General features: G+C 42.2%; 1 protein-coding gene across 5 annotated transcripts; it reads left to right on the top strand.

Annotated features, from left to right (window-relative positions):
• Positions 1–1,919: 1,919 nt before the first annotated feature.
• On the top strand, positions 1,920–14,147 carry LOC107387232 (prolyl 4-hydroxylase subunit alpha-1). 5 transcript variants are annotated; one of them, XM_015962079.3, is made up of 16 exons: positions 1,920–2,097; positions 3,433–3,515; positions 3,612–3,708; positions 4,334–4,485; positions 5,270–5,407; positions 5,954–6,208; positions 6,920–7,110; positions 7,196–7,372; positions 8,793–8,863; positions 9,942–10,007; positions 12,495–12,594; positions 12,672–12,725; positions 12,976–13,041; positions 13,119–13,187; positions 13,457–13,553; positions 13,849–14,147. In XM_015962079.3, the coding sequence occupies exons 2-16, from the start codon at positions 3,434–3,436 to the stop codon at positions 13,917–13,919; spliced, it is 1,686 nt and encodes a 561-aa protein (XP_015817565.3). In that variant the 5' UTR covers positions 1,920–2,097; position 3,433; the 3' UTR covers positions 13,920–14,147. The 5 variants fall into 5 exon arrangements, 3 of the variants coding, with proteins under 3 accessions (XP_015817565.3, XP_015817564.3, XP_054605403.2); XM_015962078.3 differs by lacking the exon at positions 9,942–10,007; XR_001573183.3 differs by lacking the exons at positions 9,942–10,007; positions 13,849–14,147 and having other exon boundaries at positions 12,668–12,725; positions 13,457–13,531.
• The last annotated feature ends 699 nt before the right edge of the window (positions 14,148–14,846 follow it).

The raw sequence follows: 14,846 nt of genomic DNA, 5'->3' as shown, positions 1-14,846 counted from the left end.
CTCTTGGACAGCTGCTCAGTATGTGCGCTTAAGACCCTCGTTTCTGACAGAGTGAGCAACATGGGGTGTCCACCAGCCCCCTTGGGGGGTTGTAGAACCCTGAGAAGGCACTACAAATACAGGCCATTTACCAAAACCTTAAACATGCATAGCATAGCATAGCATAGCATAGTTTATTTATATAGCACATTTAAAATGCAGCATGGGAGCTGCCCAAAGTGCTACACAGGCTAAAACAAAACACACCCATTACAAGGAGCTAAAACAAAGGATAAAAATCTCAATTAAAAGCAGAGAAAACATGAATAATAAGAACACATTTAAACAATGACACAATAAAACACTAAAACGAGTCACTGTCTAAAAGCCAAAGTGTAAAAGTGGGTCTTTAAACGAGATTTAAAAACCGCCAGAGATGGAGCCTGCCGAACTCCAATGGGCAATGAGTTCCATAGCTTTGGGGCAGCATGGACAAATGCTCATTCACCCCGCGATTTGAGCCTCATCCGCGGCGTGTGCAGCAGCAAAAGGTCAGCCGACCTCAACGAGCGGGTGGGCACATATGGAGTGAGAAGGGCAGAGAGGTAGGAAGGTGCCAGGTCACTGAGTGCTTTAAAAACAAAAGTCAGTAACTTAAACTGCACTCTGAAAATGACAGGGAGCCAGTGAAGATGTGACAGGACAGGGGTAATGTGGCTACGTCGGTGTGTACCCGTCAAGAACCTGGCAGCAGCGTTCTGAACAACCTGCAGCCGATTCAGGGCAGAGTCCGGAACACCAATGAGGAGGATGCTTTTCATCATTTTCCTCCTTCCTTGATTTTTGTTTGTTTTCGTTTTCTCTTTGGGTGTCTGCAGGGCAAATAATCTGTCTCCATGTAGTCCTGTCTTCTGTATCCTCAAGCCTCACTCACACCAACTACATTCATGTCCTCCTTCCCCACATCAATGAATGTCCTTTTTGGTCTTCCTCTCAGCCTCCTGCCTGGTGGCTCCAACCTCAGCATCCCTGTGCCTATCACCATTGTCTCTCCTCTGGACATGTCCAAACCATCTCAGTCTGTCCTCTCTGACTTTATCTCCGAAACATCTAACATGAGCTGTCCCTCTGATGGACTCATTCCTGAACCCATCCATCCTTGTCACTTCTTAAGAGAACCTCAACATCTTGAGTTCTGCTACCTCCAGTTCTGCCTCCTGTCTTTTCCTCGTGGACACGTCTCTAAACTATACAACATGACTACTCTCACCACTGTCTTCTATGCCTTTTCTTTCATTCTTGCTGAAACTTACCACATTACTGACACTCTTCCCCACACTCTCCATTGCTATGGGCTGAAGACCCTAATTACCTCAAGTCCTCTTTCTTTACTTTTACTCCCTGTCACATCATCTTTTGTATAGTTTTATTCATTCTACAATAGGCTTTTGTATAATTTCTGTATAATACACATGCATATGTGCATGCACAGTTATGCATGCATGTATGCATACACATATGTGTATTTGTAGGTGATGTGTATTTATACATACAGTGCAAGTGTTAAGAAAACAGTTGATTGTTCCTTGTTTCATCTTGCTCCCTCAAAAATCACTTTTTTTCCTTTTTATCTGGTTGTTTAATTGTATAAATGTAATATTTGAGAAGAAAAAATCAAATCAAATGATGTCGTTCTGAGAGGGGAAGATTATTGGGGTGATTTAATTCCCTTTTCCACGCTGATGGTCGTGACTAGGGGAAGATCTTGTGTTTAAAAGCTGTAATGGATTATTAGCTTTTGTTTTTTGTGATTAATACTGATGAGTTCTGTGAACAGAGCCGTCAGCTCAAAACAGACTTTGGTTCCGATGAAGGGGCGTCAGAGGAAGCTTGTGGCCAGCAGGTGGCGGAAGTACGCTCTGAGACTCTGAGAGAAGGAGAAGAAAAACAGGAGGAGGTTTGTTTTGCTTCAGAGAAGCTGCTGGGTTCCGTCAACATATTTCTTTCTGTAAACTGGGAGGCAGGCGGTGGATTTAACGCTTTAATCAGAGAAAACCAGCGAGAAGCAGCCGAACCTGTCTGCTTTGATCCGAACCAGAGCTGCTGAAACTGGCACAGGTTGGCTCATTCAGAATGTTGCTAGGTTTGATCATTATTTTTAGCAGAGAGAAGAACTAGTTGTTCTCACAGTGGAGCCAGTAATAAACTAAAATAGATCCGAAACATGACGAGAAAAATGTAAATAAAGGTTTCTTATTGCTAACTTTTGTGTCCCAATCTACTCGAAACAAGGTCAGTACTGTCACCAGCAGGAGGGTTAAGCTCTTTTATTACTCCTTTTGTAAATGTGGAGGGAAGCTGGTCCATCCCACGGTTGTTCAGAGCAGGAAGGTTTCTTTAAGAGCACATTTATCCCTCCAGGAATTCCATTTCTACCCAGATGACGTGGAAAGTGGGTGAAAACTCTTCATGGGCTAGCTAATCCAGATTGTATATATCAGGTTTGTTTTGTAGATCATCTCATAAACTTAAATATCAAACACCTCACCTTGAGACCTCACCGCCCACCTGAACATACACCTCAAACCTGAGACAGGTGAGGTCCACTACACTCTGGGCTCAAACTGTAACAGAAAGTTTAGAAATAAAATTAATTTAATCTCCAGATGTTATAGACAATATTCAAATTTCTGCTCCTGTTCTTGAGCTTGTGGCATTTATTTCAAACTAGGATTATTTTTAATAAGCTTAGTTTATCTATATTGCAAATATATAATTTAAAATAAAAAAATAATAAAACAGAAAAATATTTCAATTTTGTTTAAAGCAACCTCTCCCACAAACCAACAGAAAAAAATGCTGTATTGTAATAATGCTATTTTAAACATTTTTTATATTGGTGATATACAAACAATATGGCAACAAACAAAAATGTATAATTTATTACAAGAGTGTGCCTGGTTTATACTCCAGCAGCAAAATAAGTCTGAGGTAAACTATACATTTTTATTTAAGAAACAAGGTAATTTAAAACCAATTTATTTTGTTATTATTTAATTTAATTCAAATAATTCACTGCAGCCAGATTGAGAACAAGTCATTCCTGTTCAGTACAACTAAAGCCAGTTACAATCTGGTCTCAGGTTATTCCAGTTCTCTCTACTTTATTCCAGTTTTAATGTTGGGATTCACTGACTGGACCGATGTTTAGGAATATCGGACACTTTTACGCCAAATTGTGTTTTAACTCAAGTCTGTTTATTCTATTATTTTATAATAAGATTGAATGAATATGTGGTTCCGTGGGTCTGGTCTGTTTGCGGTTTAATCACATGTCTGAAGGTTTTAGGTGTTTTTATTATAAACAGCTGGAGTTTAGTCAACATTTACTTCCTGTAGAAGCTGATGATTTAAAGTCTGACCCATCCCAAAAGCTGAGTTCTGTCTCTGCAGGATGACTGCCTATCGTTGGTGGATCGTCCATCTTCTCCTCTTCACCTCCACCTCTGCTCGCAGTGACTTCTTTACCTCCATTGGTGAGTTGGTGTTTTTTTTCTATCCGTCCTCCTCTTCTGCTGTCCTCCTGGTTCACATAGCTTCAGCAGACCGGGTCAATACTGCATGTTTCCCAGGTCAGATGACAGACCTGCTGTTCATGGAGAAGGACCTGGTCATGTCACTGAAGGACTACATCAGAGCAGAGGAGGACAAACTGCAGCAAATCAGAAGGTGAGCCCTCATCCTGTCTGCTGTTGAGTGACAAAACAAGTTTTGAACAAAGCTGGTGCTCTGACTCCAGACTGGTGATGTTTTGATGCAGCTGCAGGAAGCCAGATGTTTTATTTAAATCTGACAGATGTTGTCCATCTGAAAGGAGATTTAGTTTACTTCAAACCTGAGAGTAGCTGACAAGTTTTTACTGCATTCTGATTTATTATATATGAATGATTATTAATTGTGCTATACAGCAGATTTATTCATTCTGCAATATTTCAGCACACATTTGCAAATCTGTACAGTATTAACTTGGCGTTCTGGATCCGAACCTCAGACAGAGATCTGATATGAGAGCGTCATCAGTTTGGTTCAGTCCCAACATTATTATTGAATCATTGCTCCGTTCTTGTGTTCACCTCTGGATTATAATCCATGGATTTGGCGTAATCCACCGATAAATTTAAATGATCTCCTCTTCGAGGTAAACTGGTGCCAAGTGATTAAGTTCAGCCAGAAAAAAGGTCTCGAGTCATGAAGCACCAAAGGGATGAAAGTGTGTTTGCACACAAACGTGCATGTGTGTGTGTGTGTGTGTGTGTGTGTGTGTGTGTGTGTGTGTGTGTGTGTGTGTGTTTAGGTGGGCGGATAAACTGGAAGCCCTCTCAGCTGCTGCCACTGAGGATCCTGAAGGTTTTCTGGGTCAACCGGTAAATGCCTTCAAACTAATAAAAAGACTCAACACAGAGTGGACGGAGCTAGAGAGCCTTGTCCTGATGGACATGTCTGATGGTAAACACACACACACACACACACACACACACACACACACACACACACACACACACACAGGTTTTAAAAAATTTCTGCAGATTTCTTCTAAATCTAAAGAAGCAGATGTGGAATCACATTGAGTTCTGTTGCAAATACGTGTTAAAGGTTGAATATGAAACACAAACACCAAAGTGACATCTAGTGTGTGGAGGTTGTAACTGCAACAATAGAACAAGGTTTCCAGCCGTCGGGATACCAGGTTTGCTGCTGATACGTGAACATTTTTTATCTTTGTCCATCTGTTGTAGGCTTCACCTAAACTCACTCTGGTTTTAGATCTTTTATGGTCGCTCCTCTTCTGAGAAGTATAATGACATCTTCTGGGCTCAGATCAGCTGCTTGACTTGCCGAGTCCACCATTTTCCGCAGTGCCAATGGACTGTTTGACAACCTGCAGCAGTGCCCTCTATTGGCTGGTAGATGTAAACATAAACCCAGCGTCATGCCCATCAAAATGAATATTTGATTATTTTCATTTAGATTCTATCTTTTATGGGAAATACTGTACCTTCTTCTGCACCCGTGAAGGTATTATTTTTAAGAATATATTGCTTTTTATTAAATTGTTCCATATTCAACCTTTTATGAGGAAAGTTTTTCAACAAAATAAACACCTGAATGTAGTTTTTAGGACTTTTATCATCATTATTTCCTTCAGAATTCATACAAACCACTTTAAGAAACTGTGAGGTTATCTGTTGCCATGGTCACGACAAAGACGATGAACTTCTTTTTTCTTTAGTGTTCGTCTCCAACCTGACCATCCAGAGGCAGAACTTTCCCAGTGATGACGACCAGACCGGAGCTGCTAAAGCTCTGATGAGGCTACAGGACACCTACCAGCTGGACACCGACACCATCTCCACTGGTCAGCTAGCGGGTCAGCAGCACCACCAGCCTGATCTCAGATCAGAGAACAATGTTTCTAATCAGGGAGAGACAAACCGGCTCATCACACACACACACACACACACACACACACACACACACACACACACACACATACAGAGGGCAGTCAGTGTAATTGTTCATTCTTAAATAAAATCATTTTTAAAATAATTTATTATTGAAATTAGTTTTATGTTTCATTTTTTTGTCTTAGTTTATTAAAAAATGATGACCACTAATCAAGTTTTTGCTCTTCACCCTTTTGGAGCTAAATTCCTATTTTCTGTTTGTCGGACTGAGTTCTCTTTGGCAGCTTGATAGATCCTAATGAAACAGACAGGATAACTCAGGTGTTTGCTCTTCTTGGGACATTGCCCTGTGAAACCACTCATCAGATGTTGGTTTTGTTACAGCTCTAACACTAGCTTCCATTAATGGCCTCATCTTCTTATGGATAACAGTTGAAAATGGTTTCCTGGAGACAAACTGCAACTTTAGCTTCTGCTCGTGCCTCCAATGCACCGTTCTCTGTGTTCAGGTTTGTTCTCCGTCACGCCCGCGCACCTCACTCTTACGGTAGATGACTGCTACGACCTTGGGAAGGTGGCGTACTCGGAGGCGGACTACTACCACACGGAGCTGTGGATGGCTCAGGCCCTCAAGCAGCTGGACCAGGGGGAGACGTCCAGCACTGTGGATGCTGTCGCCATCCTGGACTACCTGAGCTACTCTGTGTATCAGCAGGGGGGGCTGCGGAGAGCCCTGGACTTCACTAAGCAGCTGCTAGAACTCGGTCAGTACGGCCAGAGTGCAAACAGCTTTCAGTTTGATGCAGAAACTGAGACAGTAGCACAGATTTATTATTGTTGAGTTAAACTCAAATAATATAAAACAAAAGTTTTCAGGGTTTATATGAAACATGTGTGACCTCAGATGTTCAGTCTGCTCTACAAACACTCAGTAGTCTTTACTTTGAGCAATTTCCCATCCTCAGTGGCTTGCCTGAGTTTTGGGGTTCCGCCGAGGCCTGTCTTCGGGTCCCATCTCTTTTTTAATCTGCTGGTCAGCTCGCTCAGAACCACATCAACGGTTCTATGCTCACCTTCACATTAATGCCCGTCACCCCACAGCAGCAGCTGGGTTTGATGCCAAGACCAAAGTTCCCTGATGTTTACATCCTTCATCCATCATTGCTTTGAAGTCTTTAAAGAGACAGTGACCCCCATATAAACTTTTTTTGCTGATAAATTGGCACATTTTTCAAACAGGAAATGGGAGTGGAATTAGATTCTGGTAGGGGTGACTTGCTCTTTAATGCTCCTCCTGAACACTGAGCTCCACAGATCAAGTCCTGCTAAATGCTCCGGTCCCATTGAATTAAGCTGTTGCACTGAGGCCATGCTCACATGGTCATGTGACCTTGATACTTGTTTTCATTGAAATGGAGGTGAGGGGGCTGAAGCTATATCTTTACTGACATGAAATCCTGGTTCTGCCCAATTAGACCCAACTCACCAAAGAGCCAACGGCAACCTGAAGTACTTTGAGTATCAGCTGTCCAAACAGAAAAAGGTGGAGGGCAGGGAGGATGAGGAGCAGCAGAAACAGAGGAAGGAGAGTCAAGGTCGCCATGACGACTACTTGCCCGAGAGGAACAAGTACGAGAAACTGTGTCGCAGTGAAGGCATCCGGATGGTGAGTGCGCGCACACACACACACGCTTACACACGCCTCTTACGTGACCTCCGTCATGCTTCAGTCTCCGCCTTCTTCCTGTCAGACCCCTCGAAGGCAGAGCCGCCTCTTCTGCCGTTACTACGACAATGGCCGCCACCCAAGGTTTGTAATTGGTCCGGTGAAACAGGAAGATGAGTGGGACCGGCCCCACATTGTCCGCTACCATGATGTTGTATCTGAAAAAGAGATGGAGAAGGTGAAGGAGCTGGCCAAACCCAGGGTGAGTGTATGTTTATTCTCACCAGCTCACCTGAAGGGGATCTGACACAATAAAAGGGCTTTCAGTAATGCACATCATCTACTTTTTGCTGCTTTAGTTTGTGTTAGTTTAAAGGTGTGGAACACTGAAAAGAACATTTAATGATTATTTCTGATTATAATCAGTCACTCTGAGGTTTTCATGCAGGTTGAAAATAGTCTCCTACACCTATCTCCCGCATTAGCTTCTGATAGAAAATAGACGGTGAAACTCTAGGATTTGAAAAGCCTGGCGGATCTACGTCACACTGTCCCTTAACATTCATGTAATCACCCATCATGACTCGTGACGGGGAAGGCTGTTGTTGGTTTAGCGTCCAGGAAACGGCAGAGAACATCTTGACTAGGGGTAAACGGATATATCGGGCTGATATTTACTGTCCGCTCTTTTCATGTTTCGCATCGGCCGATATTTGTCCTTAATAAAGCCGATTTAAAGCCAGGCACATCCTCGGGCATCCCGGTGCTGTTGCAGAATTTAATTTAAATGTACTATATTTACATTCACTGATGACATCTGCATAATCAATACGCTGAATTAACTTTATTTAGGTGCCTGACTTTAACACTGAGCAGTGCACAAAGTTAAAGCTTAACAGTTAAATTCAGAGTTCAAAAACTGATTCAGCTTCAGATATTTTGTGCATTAACCAACGTTATTAGTGACATTTTAGCATGAAAACAAAGTAGAAAATGTCTAGATATCGGCCATGAAAATCAGCCCATAAAAATTGGCAGCACATATCAACCATTGGCTGACCATGTCTCCTACATATTGGTATTGGCAATAGAAAAGTCAATATTGGTCGACCTCTAGTTTCGACTAGCAAAACTAGCCATTAGCATTAGCAACTCCACCACATGGCAGAATTCCATCAAACTTATGTTATTTGTGGAGATAAAACGTCAACATCGCAGAGCAAACAGAGTCAGTGGTGGAGTTGTGTTGTTATCCAATCAGAGGTGAGATGTCCAAATATCAGGAAATAATCCTGTCATGTTAAGCTACTTTCTCCTCAGCTTACTTGTACTTCCTGGTTCAGGCGCATCTGAGCTTTTTCCCTTCCAAGTAAGACTAAGGCATTTATTCCCACAAGAGACAACTGCAAATGTATTAAACAAGTTTTTGACACCTTTAATAAAAATACTAAAATGTCACGTTTTATTTGAGATCTTATCGATCTGTTTTGAGACCTGCTGAGAACCAGATGGTCTGTTTTCTGTACAGAAACCCTGTAGGTGTGCGTGCCATCGGGATCGCGATTCTTTAGTCCCTATACAGCAAGAAAACTCCGCTTCAGTCAGATGGGTTTTTTTTATAACTGAGGTATACGGGAGTCAGTGTGTGTCTCCCTGTAACTTTCAGCCAATTGATTTCACAGCTGCGTCGAGCCACCGTCTCCAACCCCATCACCGGAGTTCTGGAGACGGCCCAATATCGCATCAGTAAAAGGTAAGAGCTGCCATGAGGTTGGGGGGGGGCAGCAGGAGGATCTCCTCCCATCAGTTTCTCTTTCTATGTTAATCATCCACACCAGCTGATATCCTGACAGGAGCGGAAAACTCTCAATTTTATCTTTTCCAAATGCTTTTACTGTTTCAGAGTATCCGACTCCGTCTTTAAAATAACACCAGGCTGACGTCTTGTGATGTATTCTGATCGTATTGGTTTACTTCAGGCTTCAGAAATCACTCAACAGTGAATAACTCGTAACTTTTATAACCCTCCCACTGTCTAATGGGTGTGACCCCGTGAGGAAAGTTGACCATTGAGCAGGGTTGATGGTTTATCCCTTGGGTCCATGTGGCAGGGGTGAGGAGTGAGCACCACCTCACCCCTGCCACGTGGACCTCAAGGGATAAACCATCAATCCTGCTCAATGGTCAACTTTCCTTGCGGGGTCACACCCATTAGACAGTTCAAACTTAATTGATGGTGAGGTTTTTTTAATCTTGATATTTTCAGGTTTTTATTTTAATGGTCAAATTGCAAAATATTTTCGTGTTCAAGCCTCCAGTTGTGCCAAAAATCTGATTTGCTTTCTTCATATTTTCATTAGAAATTTTTATTTATTTATTTTTTTTATTAAATTTTTGTCTCTGTGATCTTGGTAGGAATGAGGCTGTTTGTGTTTTTCCTTCAGGAGGAAGGAGGGCTGGGACACTAATATCACCTCTTTTATCTCTAACTTGTCACAAGGGCAGCAAGGCGGTCCGACAGCTTCGTGGTTCTGCTGGAGGGTCGGGGGTTAGGTTTCCCACCACACTGAAGATAATGAGATCTCCTCAAACGGGCTTTAATGTTTTTTGACCAAATCAGGATCAAACTCTGCTGTTTAACAGGATTTTTATTTAATTTCTGCCCTAGATCTGCTCAGTCCCAGCTGGGTTTGGAATGGAGGAGTAATAACTGATGTTAGAACCTTCAGTGGTTTGGGTTTGTCTTGCTGCCTTCCTGACTTGTCTGTAATGACCCGCCTCTCTCTGTCTCTGTCTCTGTGTGATGCCATTCGATGGCTGAATTAGCTCAGACGTGCAACAGTTCATGATCCTCAGACAGGAAAATTGACCACAGCTCATTACAGAGTCTCCAAGAGGTAAGAGAAGCTGATCAGCTGCTTGTGATTCAGAACCAGTTGAACAGATTGATCCAGACAGCTCAGATTATTTTAGACCTTCACAGTTCAGAGAAGATATTGTTTCACAATTGGGTCCTGTGTTTCTAAAATCATTGTAATCCGTTTCCATTTGTCAAAATTTTATTTGGATTTCTTGGCTTTTATAGTCCACATCCAGTTCTGATGCTCATTCCTTCATTTGTAGGAGCTGTTTGCTGGACTCAGGTCAGCATGGACACTGGGATCAAAGCTAATGATCCGGGGCCTCATTCATAAAGCTTGCTTATGCACAAACAGCGTGCTCGTTCCAGTGGGACGTGGCGGATCGTCGGGCTGATGTTTGTTTGATATGAACAATTTTTCTTGCCTAAAGCCTTTTTGGGTTAAACTGAATAAGCAGATTTATTTGCACAATTTTATAACATAGTTTGCATTGTCCATTCGGGTGTGATTTATAAAGCAGAAACTGCATGGAGCTGTGTAAGCAGAGTTTTATAGTTCGAAAAATTTGTTTGCATAACAATTTTTTTCTTTTGCTGAGCTTAAGTAGGGTTTAGTAAGGATTCTATGTAACGTTTAATAAATGAGGCCCCCGGTTAACTGGGTTTTTGATGTATTCTGCTGTACTCTGTTGTATTCCGCGTCAGCTCACCCCAGGGCAGCTGTGGCTACACCGTAGCTCATCATCAGTGTGAATATGTGTGTGTGTGAATGGATGAATGATACTGTAGTGGATCAATAGTTGCATCTTATGTAGGAAACCATCAAAGCTGAGATTCCACAGAAAATGTGGAATCAATTTTATGTATCTTTGAATACTATCTTTAAACAGAAGATCGGAACTTTTTATTGCAGGGATTAGGTAACATTTCGTAATAACCCAGAGTCAAAAGAGAGAGACAAGTTTTAAAGTTTACGAAGATTTATTTCTAAACAATTTTAAACAAGGCTAACTAACTCTAAACACTATGTGATGAATGGATCTAGTTGTGAATGAGGCAAAATGGATGGTGTAAATATGGAATGTTGTTATCAGAACTCTCGTTTCCGGAGAAGCATTAGTTCTGTGTGGGAGCGAATGTTTTGCTCTAAACTGTAGTCGGCGTTTCAAAAACCACATTCAGACACTATCTTGCCGTTCTACATACCCTTGCGGAGACCTCCTTGTAGATCCAGAATGCCAGGTTCTCTAACCCCCTTTGGTACCGGAGCCGGTGAAACGGCGTACGGCATGACAGACTAGTCTTGGGATTGCCCCCAGGCACGCGGCAGGTGTTTACAGCGTCAGCGGGACCCTGAAGGGTCAGTGAGTTCAGCTTTTACTCTGAAGGAGCGTTGCGTCAGGTGGAGCTAGCAACAGGTTTATTTTCCAGCTTGTCGTTAGGTTCTTTGTGGTTAAAAAGTTACGAGTGGCCGGCTCACAACTCTAAAACGTTTGAACTGACTTAAGGATGGCATGGGAGTTAGTTTTATAAATCAGATGTTTTGATTTATGGTCGAATCAGAATTGGACAACAAATATAAACACCGCACAGATTAGCTACGCATCAGAAAGGAAAGCTCTGATTGGAGAGACAAAGGAATCGGTCATGTGGTTTTTAACATTACGTGTGATCAGTCTAGTGTGTAGTTTAAAATTATATTACTTATTAAAATATTATCATAGGATTATAATATCAAGTAATTAATATTCTCATTTCACAGATTGATTTAACCCTGAGCTTTACACGATTATTTGGACTAACAAGGGTATTTGCTTATTATTTAAAGAGAAGAGAGTCCTTGGTCTTCTTTCTTCTCTTGAGCTGTAGGGGGAGGCAAATAGCTAGTTAAAACAGTTTAGACGCAGGCATCAAAAGGCCCTGAGCATATCAAGGAGATTAGTTCTTCCTGAGGAGAAGGGAGAAAACAGTCCCTTCATGACGCTACAATACACTGTAGTGTAAAGCACTTTGGAGTCCTCTGACTGAAAGGTGCTATACGAGTGCGGGTCATTTATCATAATACTCCATGATAACTATAAAGTTGATGAGATTATTCGTGTAGTGAGCGGATCAGTCCTGTGGTTCTGATTCTGGTTTTCTTCCTTCACACCTTGTGTGCTTCTTTTAGCTGCAGGACAAATAAATCAGAGAGAAGAAAAACATGTTGCAACTTACGTCTCCGATTTAATCCACACGGGTCCTCTTTGTCTCGCTAACACCATTCTATCACTGTGTCAACAGCTTATTTTCCCACCACTAAGATTCTGACACATGTCCTGTCTCTGCATCCTCTGTTCTCACATCCTGATCCTGTGTTCCTTTTATCCATGTCCTGACTCTTTCTTCTGTTCTGATATCCAAACCCCTGTGTCCTATTTTTTTCTTGTGCAGTGACACTGCATCCTCGGTCACCCTGTTCTGACTCGGTCCTTATGTTCAGACTTGATGTCTTTGTGTCCTGACTCGGTCCTCTGTCTCTTAGTGCTTGGCTCGCAGCATTTGAACATCCAGTCGTGGATACAATCAACCAGAGGATCGAGGACATCACGGGCTTGGATATCAGCACAGCTGAGGACCTGCAGGTAAGCAGCTGCTGATCTATGATGTCTTTGGCACACAGATTCACTGCTGTGTTTGTTGATGTTTGTGTTTGAGGCAGGTGGCGAACTACGGGATTGGAGGACAGTATGAGCCTCACTTTGACTTTGGACGGGTAAACCAGCTTTCACACCTTTGATTGTCACAGAAATGGGTTTAAGAGTGAATGGATGAGTGTAAAACCACCATAAACACAGTTTAAACACGACCACATCAGGAGGCATGAGTGTTTTATGGAGCTCAGGAGACATTAGAACTTTACTTGAAAAGCATTTGACTGCATGAACACTGGATTTCTCCAAGCTGTCTTCGGCCCTCTGAAGGAGGAATAAACAAGAAGAGCTTTTTTCCTTTCCGTGTTGCAGAAAGACGAGCCGGATGCATTTGAGGAGCTGGGCACCGGGAACCGGATCGCCACGTGGCTGCTCTATGTCAGTCTGTTGTTGTTGTTGTTTTATAACTTCATGCTGATGGATTCACTCTGAATATCTTCTCCCTCCTGCTGCAGATGAGCGACGTGCAGGCAGGGGGCGCCACCGTCTTCACTGATATCGGTGCCTCTGTGAAGCCCAAAAAGGTGACCCAACCCGCTCGTGAAGCCCCACAGAACCCAAACATTTAGTTGCCTTTAAAAAACAAAATTAGTTTTTTGTTTGATTTAAAATTAACATCACACTATGAATTGTTTATAAAAACTTTTTGATGAATAACCCTTTTTCAAAAATCTTAAAATCAAGTTAAAATCTGTTTCACAAACTAAAATTGTTCCATTTTTAAATTTACGTGCCGTTTTTCCTTTTCTAATACAAGTAGAAGACTAATTAGTTGTGACCCTGTTTGCTGCAGGGCACAGCGGTGTTCTGGTACAATCTGCACCGCAGTGGCGAGGGAGACTATCTGACCCGACACGCCGCTTGTCCGGTTCTGCTGGGAAACAAATGGGGTGAGTTCTTCTCACCTGCAGACACGCCTGAGATCCAGGACCTTCTCAAAGCAACAGAAAATGTTCTGATCGTTTTTGATCAGAGATGTTGGTTCTGATCCATGAATATCTGCAAGATGTGTGGAAAACCTGCAGTCAGTCAGGTGATCTGCTGTTTATAGAGCATCCCACCCTGTTACTTTGATGATGAGACGCTTCACAACAGTTCTGGAGTTTTAGTGATTATCCTAAATAATAATCATCTCTGTGGTCTGAATTACTTCTCTCTCATCTTGACTGAAACTTTCTCCTGCAGTTTCCAACAAATGGATCCATGAACGAGGACAGGAGTTCAGGAGACGCTGTGGTCTCCTGGAGTCCGACTGACCTCTGACTGTGCCACCAACACTCCTTCAGATCCGATTTCTTCCTCTGATTCTCTGCAGCTGCTAAACTTAACCGCTCATCCGATCAGACACTGTTGTTATCTTTGTTGTGTGCGTTGTTGTGTTTCTGATGTGTTTATAAGGCTCCATCTGTTAGCAAACTCTTGGTGTCAAGAACAAAGAACATTAGTGTTTCTTTTCCATCATAAACATTCAGTTTGTTTGAGGAAACACTATAAAAACCCGTCTGAGCTCCGTTCAAAAACGAGTGTCAGAATTAGTTTCACATCCTCACAGCTGCTTGGCTCAGTTGGAATTATTTTAAAACCTGAAAATTTTCACGGTCAATTTAAAATTATGGTGTGTAACGGAGAAATCAGAGTAACCCCTGTGCCAAGCTTGTTCATGTTTAACTGCGATAGAAACAGAAAAGTCCCAGTTTAAAGGTCCAATAAGTAAGCAGACAGTGTCTAAAGTTACCATCGTGTTGGAAGGAAGGTTATATTGAAACAGATTTCCTTCTCTGCCGGTTAGGAGGGGGGCTGTCAGTTTTCTCCTCTCCAAAAGGGACATAGGCCCAATCCCAATACTCGCACTTCCACACTTGCGCCCTTCAATTCCCATCCAGGTGTGTGAGTATGTCGGGTGTCCCAATTCTCCAGTGTGGAAGTTGACCACTCCTCTTTTGCACCCTTGATCTCCACCACCCAAATCCGCACTGATGCAGACTTGAGTGGTGTATTACCCACAATACATTGCTGCGGGAGAAAAGGCACAAGTGCCTTTTCTGAAAATATGTATTTTCAAATTAAAGTAGTCCATTTTAGGATGATATTTAGATAAAGCAGCAATGAATGTTATTTTTTTTAATAATTGTTTGGTTGTTTGTTTAAAAGTTGTTAATAAAGTTTTTTTTGAAAAAGTAGCT

Source organism: Nothobranchius furzeri, chromosome 16 (genome assembly GCF_043380555.1).
Source record: "Nothobranchius furzeri strain GRZ-AD chromosome 16, NfurGRZ-RIMD1, whole genome shotgun sequence".
Lineage (NCBI taxonomy): Eukaryota > Metazoa > Chordata > Actinopteri > Cyprinodontiformes > Nothobranchiidae > Nothobranchius > Nothobranchius furzeri.
Note: the sequence above shows the minus strand (reverse complement) of the source record. Positions and strands in the feature narration are given on the sequence as shown.